Source organism: Cannabis sativa, unplaced genomic scaffold, assembly GCF_029168945.1.
Source record: "Cannabis sativa cultivar Pink pepper isolate KNU-18-1 unplaced genomic scaffold, ASM2916894v1 Contig3, whole genome shotgun sequence".
Lineage (NCBI taxonomy): Eukaryota > Viridiplantae > Streptophyta > Magnoliopsida > Rosales > Cannabaceae > Cannabis > Cannabis sativa.
Window position 1 is genome coordinate 182294 of NW_026870039.1, and position 13823 is coordinate 196116.

The following is a 13823-nucleotide window of genomic DNA, read 5'->3' on the forward strand; positions in this document are numbered from 1 at the left end:
TGGCGTTGAACCCGGCCTCTAACTTGAACCCAAATTCGACCCCGAATCTAGACCCGACGTAAATAAAATCAAAAAATGAAAATGAAAATGAACTTTACAGAACACACTTGTGTTTTCTGTTTTTAAAATTGAAAAATAAAAGTAGTTATAGAACGCATTTTTATTTTTCAAAAGAAAAATTTTTAAAAATAAAAATTTCATTTTGTGATTAAAAAATTAGAAAATAAAAGTATTAAGAAACGACACCAAAACTTTTAATTTTTAGTCAAAAAAAAAAAATAAAATAGTGTAAAACATCATGGCTGCGGGTGCGGGAATGCTTGGAAAAGTGAACATTAGAGCAAAGACGCTGATGAGTCACAAAAGCGCGCTTTCTTCATTTGAAGTGATACGAGGAAGAACCTTTTTTTTTAGCACAAACAATCATAAAATCAAATCATAACACCACACAAATAAATGTGTCTGCCCTTTTTTTTGGGAAGTTTTGGATCGAGGATTATTGTCTTGTCACGTTATGTTCCTTCTTATATTATTATTATTATTCTCTTCATCTCATTCAGTGTTTTTATACATTTATAACATGAATGAATTCCCTTGAAACGTTTCTTCGTGTTATATACAACATGTTCGTAGAATCATCAAACTCTGTCAATAATTATTATTATTAATTTTAATAATAATAATAATAAGGCGAAGTTGGAGATTGTCACCTGTCATTGAAACGCAGAGACGAGTAGTGTAGTAGTAAAAGTGTGATTAGAATGATTAAAAACGACACACAAAGGATACGCAGGTAATTACAAAGGAAGAAACCATATTAACGGTCCAATTAAGGCAAACAATTCCAAAATCAAAATAGCGTATTGTCCTCATTACGTATGCCAAAGCTTTTGAAACGTTTTTTCTTTTCTTCTTTTGGTTGGGTTTGGTTTGTTCTCATCGCACTCAACCTTTCTAATCAATTAAATTAGAAGAACAAAAGAAAAAAAAAAAAGAAATTAAAGGCTTAAGGGACGCCATTCATTCCACAAAGATGTGGTTTTGAGCTCAACATAAGCTCAAACACGTGTTGTTCGTTTTTTCAATCCTCAGTCCCAGGTCAGTCTCATTCATTTTCCAACATTAAATCCCCTCCTCCGTTTTCTGGGTCTTTTTTTTTTTTTTTCTTAATACCCAAGTTCTTAATTTTGTTTCTATTGCAATGTAAAAGGGAGAGCTTTTCTTGAGTTGCATATGTAATGGTACTGGATTTGACCACCTTTAATGATGCTAAATCTAAGTTTTGGTTTTTGGTACAATTTTTTATTTTCAGGGACTAAATGCTAATTTGGTCTGTTATTTTATTTGTTTACTGGTCATGAATCATGATGAGATGGATTGTTTTGGCCAATTGATATTTCACACTGACTTGTTTTGGGTTCTGATTACTCTTTCTGATGGTTGCTTTAGCTTCCAAAATATCGATTACTCGGAGATTGAACAAAGTTTTTAGTACATCAAACTACCAGATCAATTTTTTTTCGTTTTCCTTATAAAATTTATTTATTTATTTATTTTCTTTTGCTTAATTCTGTATTTATTTCAGATTCAGGACAACAATGTAATCTTGGGTAGTTTTCAAATCCCCATAACTTTCTTTTTTCATTGTTAATTTCTATTGGATTTTTCAGGTTGACCTTAAGAAGAGTCTGGAAATGGAGTTCAAAGAAGGGAGTTCAGTGGAGGTGATGAGAGAACAGATGGGTCCTTACGGTCCATGGTATCCTGGCAGGGTAATTGGTGTAGATGGCAATGATTACACGATCAGGTACAAGTTTCTTATGGACAGTCGAGGAAAATTGGTTGTGGAAAGGGTGCAGGAGAAGAACATGAGGCCTCAACCTCCACAACATGATCAGGAGAAGAAAAGATGGGTGGCTGGTGATATAGCTGAGGTGTTTGATACACAGTGTTGGAGGGTTGGAAAGGTAGCCAAAGTATTGAGAAAGGGTCGTTTGGTTATTAAGTTTTATGGGTTCATTCAACTCAAGGAATTCAATGTGTCTTGTTTAAGAACTCATAAACTTTGGCATGAGAAGAAGTGGTCACTGCTTGTCAAAGTAAGGGCACATTTAGTTTTTTCTTTTTTGTCTTCTGTATTCTTTTGACAATTTGACCTTGGAGATTTTATTTTTCAACTTTTTCAACTATTAGTTTAGTTATTTTCAGCTATTTTGTCTTTCTTTGAAGTTTAGTAATAATCGGTCTAGTATCATAATGTTTTGTATGATTGTTTGTCTATGTGAATGGAGTTTTCTTATGTCTTAGCATATGTGTTTTACAGGTTCAAAACCATGGACAGGAAGCTAGCCATTCTCCACAACAAACTATTTCAAACCAGTGTTGGAGCTTGGTTTGCAGTGATCCAGTTCAGGCAGTTTGTGAATCAAAAACTTGCACAAAAAATGAATATGTACCAAGAAGCCTTAAGAAGAGAACAAATGCCTTTGATCCTCTTCATGAACCAGTCTCCAAGAATCAAATGTTGGGAAAAAACATTAGGAAAAGAACATCCAAACCAGTTGCAGGAGTATTCAATAGCCCTTTGGTAAAAAACCATTCTTTGTATACTTTTCACCAAATAAGATTAGATAACACCACCAAACCGGAACAAGAAACAAACAACTGGTTACATTGTTCTGTTCAGTCTACTGAAGATAGTAACGAGTGCTCGGTTGCTAGTTGTAGTTTGAACGAGTCTGCTAACTCCACAAGAGGAAGCTCACTCAAGCTTAACGAAAAGAATTTTCCTGATTCGGACGCTGAGTCATCTTCATTGCCCTTGTTGTACAGTAAAAGGAACACAGTTCTTCCATGTCTTGGAAGCAAACTAGGAGTTGACATCCATAACTTGGAGCTTGAAGCCTACAAGTCAACAGTTTTGGCACTATATGCTTCTGGCCCCTTAAGTTGGGAACAGGAGTCTATGCTAACTAATCTACGCCTCTCTCTACACATTTCAAATGATGAACATTTGCTTCAGCTGAGAAACCTTTTGGCTGCTCAAGTTGTTTGATCATCTTTATCTCGGTCAACACAGACATGTTTGGTATCTGCTGAAAAATTCAGGTGATTAATTCTCTACTAATCTCTTGAATATTTTGGCTGCTGTACTTTGTAGCTCTTTTAAGTTGTAGATACATGTGTAAGTAAATTGGTCCAGAATTTCTTCAGTTTTGTTTTTGTTTTCATTTGTAGTCATAATAAGTAAAAGTGACAATGTCTATGTCCAAAAATATTACATATATGTAGTGTTAATAATAAGTATGTAAATGCTTTTTGGATGCCAACTTGTTTGTTAAAGATGGAATGAGATCTTTTAGTTCTTGACTGTGTTTTCGATGATTGTTACAGTGGTTGGGATCAACAATAAAAAACTGTATGAATGCTTTCATTTGGAGTTATGTATGGAAAATATTAATAATAATAATTGAAATGTGTTTACGCAATGAACCATTCCATGTTCAAATTGATGAAATTTCCTTTTCCCTTTCTAATTAAACAAATTGAAATGTTATTCCATTTCAGTAGACAACCCAACTTAACTTTGTGTGCTATGATTGTCTCTCTTTATTTGGGCAAACTTTATGGCCGCTGATACTAATATTCCTTCCAATGAAATTTTGAAATTGTTTTCTCGTTTATATACTTGGAGTTGGAACCATTCGCCATAAAAGGCTTCTTTTTTATTATTATTATTATTGTTATTGTTATTATTATTTAATTAATAATAATAATATCTAATTATTTAATTAATTCAGTTATGTAAATATCTAATTTGTTAAGTGATTATAAATATGTCAAGGTTGTTGAGAATATAAGAGTTTTTCTCATAAATATCAATAATCAAATTCGGTTATAAATATTAATTTATTTAAACTATTAAATAATGATTTAATTAAAGGGATTTTACTACTATAAAATGAAGCTTGATTTGAGAAATCAGAACATCTTTTTTTTAAAAGTATATTTTGAAATTTGTAGAGAGAAAAATGAAACTATTTTTCTCTTAGTTGTTCTTCCTTGTGTTTGAGAATAAATGTTATACACTTTATCCTCATTGCCCACACTATTCCTTGTGTGGTAGATCGATTTGGAAGACACTAGTGTAAGTTCAAATTGCATATTCCTCATCAACTGAATTAAGGAATACAACTTATGAGAAGTTTAGAGGATACCCTGATAGACTTCAAGAGGTATAATCTAAACTTATTTTGTTTATTGTTTTGATTTAATGTGCAAACATATGAAGATCCTAGGAGCTATGTTACGATGATAATTAAATAATACGAAACTTTTTCGTTGTGTACTTAATTTAGTACCATAAAACTAACAAGTATAAGTTTAAAATTAATACTAAAAGTGCAGTTTGTAGTAATGTGGGTTCTGAACATTACTCGTAAGAAGATTTGGAGGTGCAGTGCAGGGATGGTGCCAAGAATGTATCCATCAAGATTGAAGGCACGCAATTGTAAGGACTAAAGATCACCAAAAAGAGTAATTTGTCTAATCCAAATGAAGATTTGATGGAAGTAAATAGTTGTTTGGCAAAATGACAGATGGAGTGTCGATGGCGAGAATGGTCAGAGGAGCCGCTGGTTGGTATTCTGCATCTGCAGAGGAGCGAGAGACTGTTTGCTGTTTCTTGAATTTCCAGGAGATTAGAGACTTTCCAAGGAAAATGCAGTAACCTGAGATAGACCTTCGTGTGTCCAAGCATGATCCCCAATCTGCATCTGCAAATGCTCGAAACTACAGTGGTGTGGGAGCAATTTTGTAGAAGAACAAACCTTGTCCAGGGGTTCCTTTGAGATATTGGATGACACGGTTGGCTGCTATGAGGTGAGGGGACGAGGTGCTTGTAGGTACTGGCTTAATTTATTGACAGCAAACGATATGTCAGGCCAAGCGATGGTGAGGTGGAGAAGCTTCCCAATGAGGCTTTGATATTGAGTTGGGTTGTCAAGTAGAGGACCTGTCTCATTGTCAATATTGATATTGGGTTCCATGGGGGTGGAGACAGGTTTTGAGCCAAAATGGACGTTGAGTGACAGATATACCACGATTATTTTGAGGCCTAAGAAGAAATGAAGTGGTTCAAGATTTTTAAGTTTGAATTGGGAGTCAAGGTTGTTGATGAAGTGATTTAGAGCTGCAGTGTCATTTGTTGCAACTATTATGTCATCAACGTATGTTAATATTGCTAAGAAGACATTATAATTTTGTCTGATAAAAAGAGAATGGTCATTCTTGGACTGGATGAACTGTTGTTGGAGCAAGGTAGTGCTGAGTTTGGCATACCATTGCCGTGATGATTGCTTTAGGCCAGATAGACTCTTTTTCAATTTGCATACTGCATTGGGAGGTATGTTGCCTTTCGGTTTGTATCCTTGAAGTAATTTCATGTAGGGGTGAGCATAAAATCTAGAAAACTGAAAAAATCGTTCAAACCGACCTTCCAAACACTGTTGGAACCGAAATCGACAAAACTGAAAACCAAAAAAACTGCCATTAAACAGTCGGTTTTTTTTTTTGGATAATAAATTGACCGAAACTGACCGCTATACATATATATTAATTTATTAAGTTTTTTTTGCTTTATGTATTGTAGTTACTAATAATATATTATTATTTTATTAATATTAAAGTTTTAAAAAAATAAGATAATTAGTTTTTAAACAATTAATTTGTATGTTTATAGTTGTGAAATGTATAATAATATGTTTAGAGAATAAATTGAATTATATATTTTTTTTTAAAAAAAAAAGTTCGGTTTGGGCGGTTTAAACCGACCAAACCGAGGTTTCAAAATGGTCAGTTTTAAGATAGGTTATGGATTGGTCGGTCGATTTTCGGATTGCACCAATCCATACCAAAAACTGAATTTTAGATTTTTATATAGAAAAAAACCGACCAAACCGACTGATGTTCAGCTCTAATTTCATGTAAGTATCCTCATGGAGATCACCATGTAAAAATGCATTATTGATGTCCATGTGGTGGAGATACCACTAGTTTATTGCAGCTAAGGCAAAGAGTAGTTTAAGTGTGTTGAATTTTGCCACAGGGGCATAAGTTTCGAAATAATCAATGCCTTGTTGTTGTATGTAGCCTTTGGCTACAAGGCGAGCTTTGCTGATGGTGTATTGTCCTGAAGGTAAGGGAACAACTATCCAAGTATGGTTGGCTTCTAATACATCAATCTCTGATCCATGGCTTGGTTCCATATTTTCTCTTTGCATGCTTGGGTATAGGAAGTTGGTTCAAGCATCTGGTAGGTTGCAAGAACTGCTGTCCTGAATTGAGGTGAGAGTTTATGGTAGGAGAGGTAATTTGTGAGAGGATATGGTGTGCTACGGGTGTTGTTGCAACTATAATCCTTAAGATGGACAGGTGTACTGATTTTTCTGTCTAATTTGGTTGATTTAGGAGCTTCTATGTTGTTTTTTGTTGTTGGTAAGTTTTTTGCTAATTCAGTAGCTGGTTTGTCAGCTGGTAAGTTATCTGCATTGTCAGCTAGTTTGTTAGCTGGTAAGGTGTCTGCTGAATTGGGTAAATCTAGTAAGTTGTCATATTGAGCTGTGGGAAAAAAATTGATCGATTTCTCTGTTTGGTTTGTTATTTTGCAGAGAGTATATTCCTCATAAAATATGACATCTCTTGATTGAAATATATGATTTGTTTGTATGTCAAGAAGTGTGTATGCTTTCATATGGTCGGGTAACCTATGAAAATGCATGATTTGATCCGAGGTGCAAACTTATGGTCAGATTGAGTAGGGGAAACATAACCAAGCATCCAAAGTTTCTTAGATGATTATAGTTAGGGGTTTTTTATGCAGCAGTTCATATGGAGTGTTATCTTTGAGAAGAACAGATGGTGTTCTATTAATGAGATAGACAACAGGTTTAACCATGTAATTCCAATAGGATAGGTGGAGATTGGATTGAAAAGTAAGTGCTCCTGCTACATTGAGTATGTGCTGGTGTTTTCTTTCAACAATATCATTTTATTATGGTCTTGCCACACATGAATTCTGGTGTGTGGTGCCTTGAGTGGCATAAAAACTAGTGAGATTTAACTCTTTTACATTGTCTATTCTTATGGATTTGATATTCTTTTTGTAATGAACATTGACAAAGGTGAAAAAATTGTGAATGATTGTAGGGGCATCTAATTTAGCCCGAAGTACATATAATCATGTGTACCTTGAATGGTCATCCACAATGGTGAGGAAATATTTGTATCCTTCTGTGGAAGGAGTGGGGTAAAGTCCCCAGATATCAAGGTGTATCAAGGTACATTTCAAGTGAGACAATTATAGACGTAGATGCATCAAAAGGAAATTGTAGCCTTTTATTTACTTTGTTTGTAATCAATATAGAAGGATGACCAAGGTGTGAATGCCAATGGTTTGTAGTGTGTACATTACAAGATACAATATGTTAGGCTTGGTAATAAGAAGCATCTTGGTGTAGGTAGTAAAGTTTGCCAATTCTTCTAGTTGTCCCAATCATCAATGTCTAAGAATGGTCCTGAATATGGCATATGTTAAGTGTAAAAGAAACATTATATCAAGTGTCATCAAGTAAAGAGGTAATAGAAAACAAATTAATTGAAATTTAAGCACAAAGGGAACATTATAAAGAGTGATAGCAGAATTTAAAGTGACAGTGCCAATGAGTTCTGTTTGTACATTATTACCATTAGGGAGTGTGACAGATTTATGTATTGTGGATTTTGTGATGTGAGAAAAACATCTAATGTTACAACAAACGTGGTGAGTGGCACCACTATCTATTACCCAAGAAAGTGGAGGTTGAGATTTTTTGTTACCAATGGAATTGTTGATTGTTGGGCCTTCTGATGTTGAAGCATCAGTAGTTGGCTACAATTGCTGGCTTAGCATGGATATCGGCTGTCGACATTGAGCTGCAGTGAGTTGAGATGTTGGGGATCACCTTGTGAAATTGAGAGTTGATGAGTCTGAAGAGTTGTTCAGGGGAGAGAACCGGTTTTTGGTTTCTTATTGGTGTTGGAAGATGTAGCATTGGATCGATGTTTTCCATATTCAGGGGGAAAGCCATGTAAAAAATAGCACTTGTCTTTGTAATGGCCAGGTTTTTGACAGTGAGTGCAATGAGGTCTTGGTCTTTTGTTTTTTGGAACTTTGATTGGCAGCATGATTGGGGTCAATTGCATGAGGATTTGTGTTTATTGCAGTAGTAATGGGAGGTGTTAATCGATTGCCAAGGGTTCTTTGTCTTTCTTGGTGAATGACCATAGAAAAAACTTTGTTTAGTGGTGGGCAAGAATCAATTAACAAGATTTGATCAAGAGTAGCATGATAAGTTTCATTCAATCCTTTGAGGAATTGTAAGATCACTTGATCATGGTTGATGTGATCTTGGGTTCGTGCTGCAGCTGCACAAGTACAATTGATTCTTGGACGAAGTTGGTTTATTTCGTCCCACATTGCTGTCAATTTAGTAAAGTAAGCACTCACTGTGTCATCACCTTGATGTAGATATGTCAAGGTTTCATTTAGCTCAAAGATTCTTGGGTCATTACCTTGATTAAACTTGTTGTTTAGAATAGCTCACATCTCGACAGCAGTGTCGAGATACATAATACTGCTCTTAATCTCAGGTGAAACAGAGTGTAGTATCCATGACATGACTAATTGGTTACATCTTATCCAAGAACTATAAAGAGAATCATGCAAAAGGGGTTGAGGTAAAGTACCTTCCAAAATGGAGTTTTGTTTCTTGCACCTATGGAGATCTTGAAATCTTTTTTCCATGGCTGAAAGTTGCGATCATTGAGGATTGGAGTAGCAAGAACCAATCCAGGATGGTATGCGTTACTTAGGTAAAATGGAGAACGAATGTCTTCATATGGTGCTCTATCGACTGGATTGGATCGAGGAACATGAATCTGTTCCTATAAGGATTGTTCGACTGGATTGGATCTGGAAGCATGAATCTATTCTTGTGGGATTTGTTCGACTGGATTGGGTTGAGGAGCATGATCTGTATGTGGATGCAAATCGTCAGCGAATTCGTTTATTGGTGGTGGAGCAACGGTAGCATCGACCACTGGAGGATTATGTGCAGTGGAGGTAGCTGAGATGGTGGCTCGAGTACGCACCATTGTTGAAGATGAGGAAAGCTTCAATTGAATTCTTGAAGCTTGAAGGAGGAGTCGTCTGATACCATATTAGTAGAAAACAAAGTTTTTTCTTTTATTCAAAATGAAGAAAATATTCGTTGCATTGAAACAGAGTAGAGGGATGCAATATATATACAAGCACAGTAATGTCTAACTAACATAACCGACTTAACCAAATAAACTAATTTAATAGTCATTGAGTTTTTTTTTTTTAAAACAAAAGGCAATTTATAATACCATTAATACAATTTGTGCAAATTGTATGCAAAAACATTGTACTAAAATAATAACAAAAATATAATTATCTTAAAATAATAATAATAATATTATCATTAATTCGTGTGTCTAAGTATAACTTTATTTATTTATTTATTTATTTATTTTGTAAGGATGTTTCTAAGTGTAACTTAATCTTACTGATTTGTTATATAATATTTTGTCCCATTTCATAAAGAGTTTAAGCACTATTGCCTTTTGATTTAACCATGATTGTCAATCTCGTCATTGAGTTTTTTTTTTAAAAGTAAATTCATAATACTGTTAATACAGTTTGTGTATGCAACATCCTGCTAAAATCATGACAAAAATATAATTATCATAAAATAATAACAGTTTAAGTGTAACTTTTATTTATTTATTTATTTATTTTTTTTTTTAGTAAAAATGTTTCTTAGTGTAACTTAATCTTACTGTTTTGTTATAAGATATTTTGTCACACTTCATAAAGAACTTTAGCATCATTGTCCTTTGATTTAACCGTGATTTGTCAATCCGGTCATTGAGTTTTTTTTTTTTTTTTTTTTTGGCAATTTTATCCATGTTTGTGAAATAGTATCAATTAACTAGCCCTTAACATTAGTTACTAACTTACTATTTCACAAAGAATATAAATGTCAAAAACTAAAATTTAAATTGACAAATAACAATTAACTCAGAGATTCGACAAATATTAAAGTTGGGTCGACGTCATTGGACTTGCAAATTTTAGAAATTAATATATATATACAGGGATACGATTTTTTTTTTTTTCCGTGATGTACTTTCACAGAATGTATTCCGTAGTACATTAGATGGGTCTCAGAGTACGTTACTATTTTTTAACCCTAATTACCCCTATATCAACTCCAGCCCTCAGATCAAATAACTCTCTCATCTAACGGTAACCGTACATCACAGAATACATTCTGTAAAAGTACATCACGAGATAAAATCGTGTCCCTATATATATATAAATATATGGGTCATGACCTATATAACAAAACCAGATTATATTAAAAAAAATATATGGTATTGGATGGGTAATGCACATTAATATACATGAAAAAAAGGTAAATGGCGGCAAAACCCCCAATACTTTCGTTTTGGTTTCACTAAACCCCCAAAACCCAAATTTCTGTGGGTAAACCCCCAAAACCAAGAAACTGTTAGCAATTTAACACTTCCGTCCAAATTTAGCTGTTAACTGCCAGATTGGATTGTCCACGTGGACACAATAAACACGTGGCACAATTTTATTGGTCCACGTAAATAATTATTTTAAAAAATTTTAAAAATAAAATAAAATTAATTTAAAATTTAAAAAAAATTATAAAAAAAAAGTAATTTTTTTTTTCTTTCTTTTTCTTTTTCCCTCTTTTTTGTCTTTTCTCAAACACATATACCCTTCTCTTTCTCTCTCTCGCAGGTACAGCCCACCACCATCTTCAACCATTGTGGCTGCAGTGAGGCAGCAAGCGTCCAAGACCACCACGCAGCCCAAGACCACCAACAGGCAGCCCAACCTCCTCCAGCATCGTCCTCCTCCGGCCTCGTCCTCCTCCGCCGACTTCGAAGCCATTAAAGCCACCACCCACCATCTCCTCCATCTCAGATCCGCCATTAAAGCCGACGAACAAAGATGTAGGTTCGACGTGGTTGTGGAGGAGGACGTCGGGGATGACCAAGCTAGCTCGGATCGATCTCCTCTCTCTCTCTTTCCCGATCTCTTCTCTTTCTCTTTATATTTAGGGTTTTCAAATAGTTGTGGGGAAATAAAATTAGGGTTTTCAAATATTAATTTTGGGGTTAAGATTTCGTATATATATGTGTGTGTTTGTTTATTTGTTGGATTTGAATTTGTTTGAAATGGTTTGAACTTGGTTTTGTTGTTTTTTTTTTTTTTTTATGATGTGGATGGTTGTGGTGGTAGCAGATGACTGAAGAAGATGAAGAAAAAGAAGATGGTAGTGGTGGTGGTAAGGAAGGAATGGTGGTGGGTGGTGGGTGGTGGGTGGTGGCTGGGTGGCTGGGAAGGATTTAGGTTTAGGGTTCAATAGTAAGAAAAAGAAAAAAAAAGAAAGGAAAAAAAAAAGAAAAAGAAAGAAAGGAAAAAAGAAGAAAGAAAAAAAAAAAGAAAAAGAATTTTTTTTATTTTTAAAATAATTAATTTTTTATTTTTTTAAATAATTATTTACGTGGACCAATAAAATTGGGCCACGTGTATATTGTGTCCACGTGGACAATCCAACCTGGCAGTTAACAGCTAAATTTGGACGGAAGTGTTAAATTGCTAACAGTTTACTGGTTTTGGGGGTTTACCCGCAGAAATTTAGGTTTTGGGAATTTAATGAAACCAAAACGAAAGTATTGGGGGTTTTGCCGCCATTTACCCATGAAAAAACTGTCATGGTCTTATCAATTTTATCTAACTATTAAATTTAATGATCTTTATTTAAAGTTATAATAATTTAATTTAAGAAAATTACATTGTATACCCACTTTATTTTATTTATTTTAATTTTTACCTTTATTTCTATATTCTTTAAGATATATTTACACTTTTATAGATGATGTCTCCATTATACCCCTTAAGTTAGTGTAAATCATGTGCTACATTGGCGCGTTTAATAAATTGTAATTGGAATTAGAATAATCAATGAGAGAAATGATCGGTTTAAAATAGAATATAATCAGAAACAATATTTTATTATGCTGTTTACTAAACTCTCCGGAAAGAAAACTAGAATCATATTATTTTGTTTATATAACTAGGAAAGGTAATTAGAATGCTTTAATTTGACAAAATTGTCATTATTAGAACATGTAATTATTTTCTGCTTATAGATTTTTAAAAAGCATATTTATCTTTTTTATTTTTAATTAATAAAATAAAAATAAAAATAAATTAAGTTAGATAAAGGAAAAGTATTCTCTATAAAAATAGGGGAGAACCTTTCCCTTTGTTTTTCTCCTTAAGTTATGTGGGTCCCACTACTTTCTCTCTTTCCAAAATTTAGTAAACAATTGTATGAGAATCAATATATGCCATTAAGTGGAGGGCAAAGCTATATTAGACAACTCACTTATAAAAATGGATAAATTTTAATAAATATACTATGAAAGTATTTTTAATTATTGGATACAAAAAACAGGTATTCCTCAACTTATTCTCTATTATTTTACCATTATACCTTGCAAGTACTCTTATCAGCATTACTTATTAGAATTGTGTGTTTTTTTTTTTATTTTACTTCAAATTTTAATATTACACCATATTTATTTAAAATACATTATTAAAATTATATTTTGTTTTCAATTTTAATATATTTTATTTATTTCAAATATATAATATTAATATTTATACATATCCTCATATAAAAAAATAAACCCTAAGCAACCAATAAAATAAAATTTAGAGCAATAAATAATATAATTCTATAAATGTAAATTAATAATGAATTTTAAAGAAATTTAAAATAGAAAATGAGTTTGAATAAGGTGTTTTTAGTTTAATTTTTTTAAGAAAAAAAAAATTCTATTTTGAAACATCTTATGTGAGTGCACTTATAATACCCACTTTTGAAATATATTAGAATATGAATAATGTGAATAGATATATTGTATATATATAATTTAATTTTTAAAGAAACTTATATTTCGCAGCCTAATTTTTACTGTTTTTCTTTTGATCAGTTGAATTTTTTTATCTAAAACTGAGACAGCTAAAAAAAACATGCTAATAACCTTTATGTTTGTAATTTGTATAAGCAAGACAAACATTCAATAGTGATAAGTTTTTTTTAGAAAAGTAAAAAATAAATATTATTGTTTAGAGCATTGCTAGATGCCAGCATCTTTTATAGGTAGCGACTTACGATTAGTTAGCGATATTCCTTAAAAGTTATTTTCTTAAGTTATATGAGACCTGATACTTAATTATACCAATAGTAGTATGACACCGAGGAAGGCATTAGGCATGTTTTTTAGTATTTCTCTATTAGTTATTATATGATTAGAGCATCTCTAATGTAGATGTAAATGTAAAATATAACTCATTTTGTTAAAAGTCTACTCCAATTATGAATCAAATTACAATGTAAATATGTCACTTAACAAAATATGATCTAAATTTAAATCACAATATAACATGATATAAAATTTACATTACAATAAATGTTATATTTTTATATTTATTATATTATATATTTTTAATATGTTATTATTAAATTTTAGTTATCGTACACTTTTATATTAAATATTGACTTGTATTATTATTATTAAATTTAACATTTGCTTTTATATTATTATTATATTTTATATTTATTTAATAAATTATTAAGTAGAATATTAAATTT

The 13823-nt window shown here is 32.5% G+C and overlaps 1 protein-coding gene across 4 annotated transcripts; it reads left to right on the forward strand.

Moving 5' to 3' along the window:
• The first annotated feature begins 1090 nt into the window (after nucleotides 1–1090).
• On the forward strand, nucleotides 1091–11362 carry LOC115716982 (uncharacterized). 4 transcript variants are annotated; one of them, XR_004011692.2, is made up of 6 exons: nucleotides 1105–1241; nucleotides 1671–2099; nucleotides 2324–3108; nucleotides 4127–4235; nucleotides 4408–4510; nucleotides 4599–5299. XR_004011692.2 is itself a non-coding variant. In XM_030645938.2 (3 exons), exons 1-3 carry the CDS (start codon nucleotides 1239–1241, stop codon nucleotides 3053–3055), a joined length of 1164 nt encoding a protein of 387 aa, XP_030501798.1. In that variant the 5' UTR covers nucleotides 1091–1238; the 3' UTR covers nucleotides 3056–3329. The 4 variants fall into 4 exon arrangements, 1 of the variants encoding a protein (XP_030501798.1); XR_009685571.1 differs by lacking the exons at nucleotides 4408–4510; nucleotides 4599–5299 and adding an exon at nucleotides 10895–11362; XR_004011676.2 differs by having other exon boundaries at nucleotides 4408–5299.
• The last annotated feature ends 2461 nt before the right edge of the window (nucleotides 11363–13823 follow it).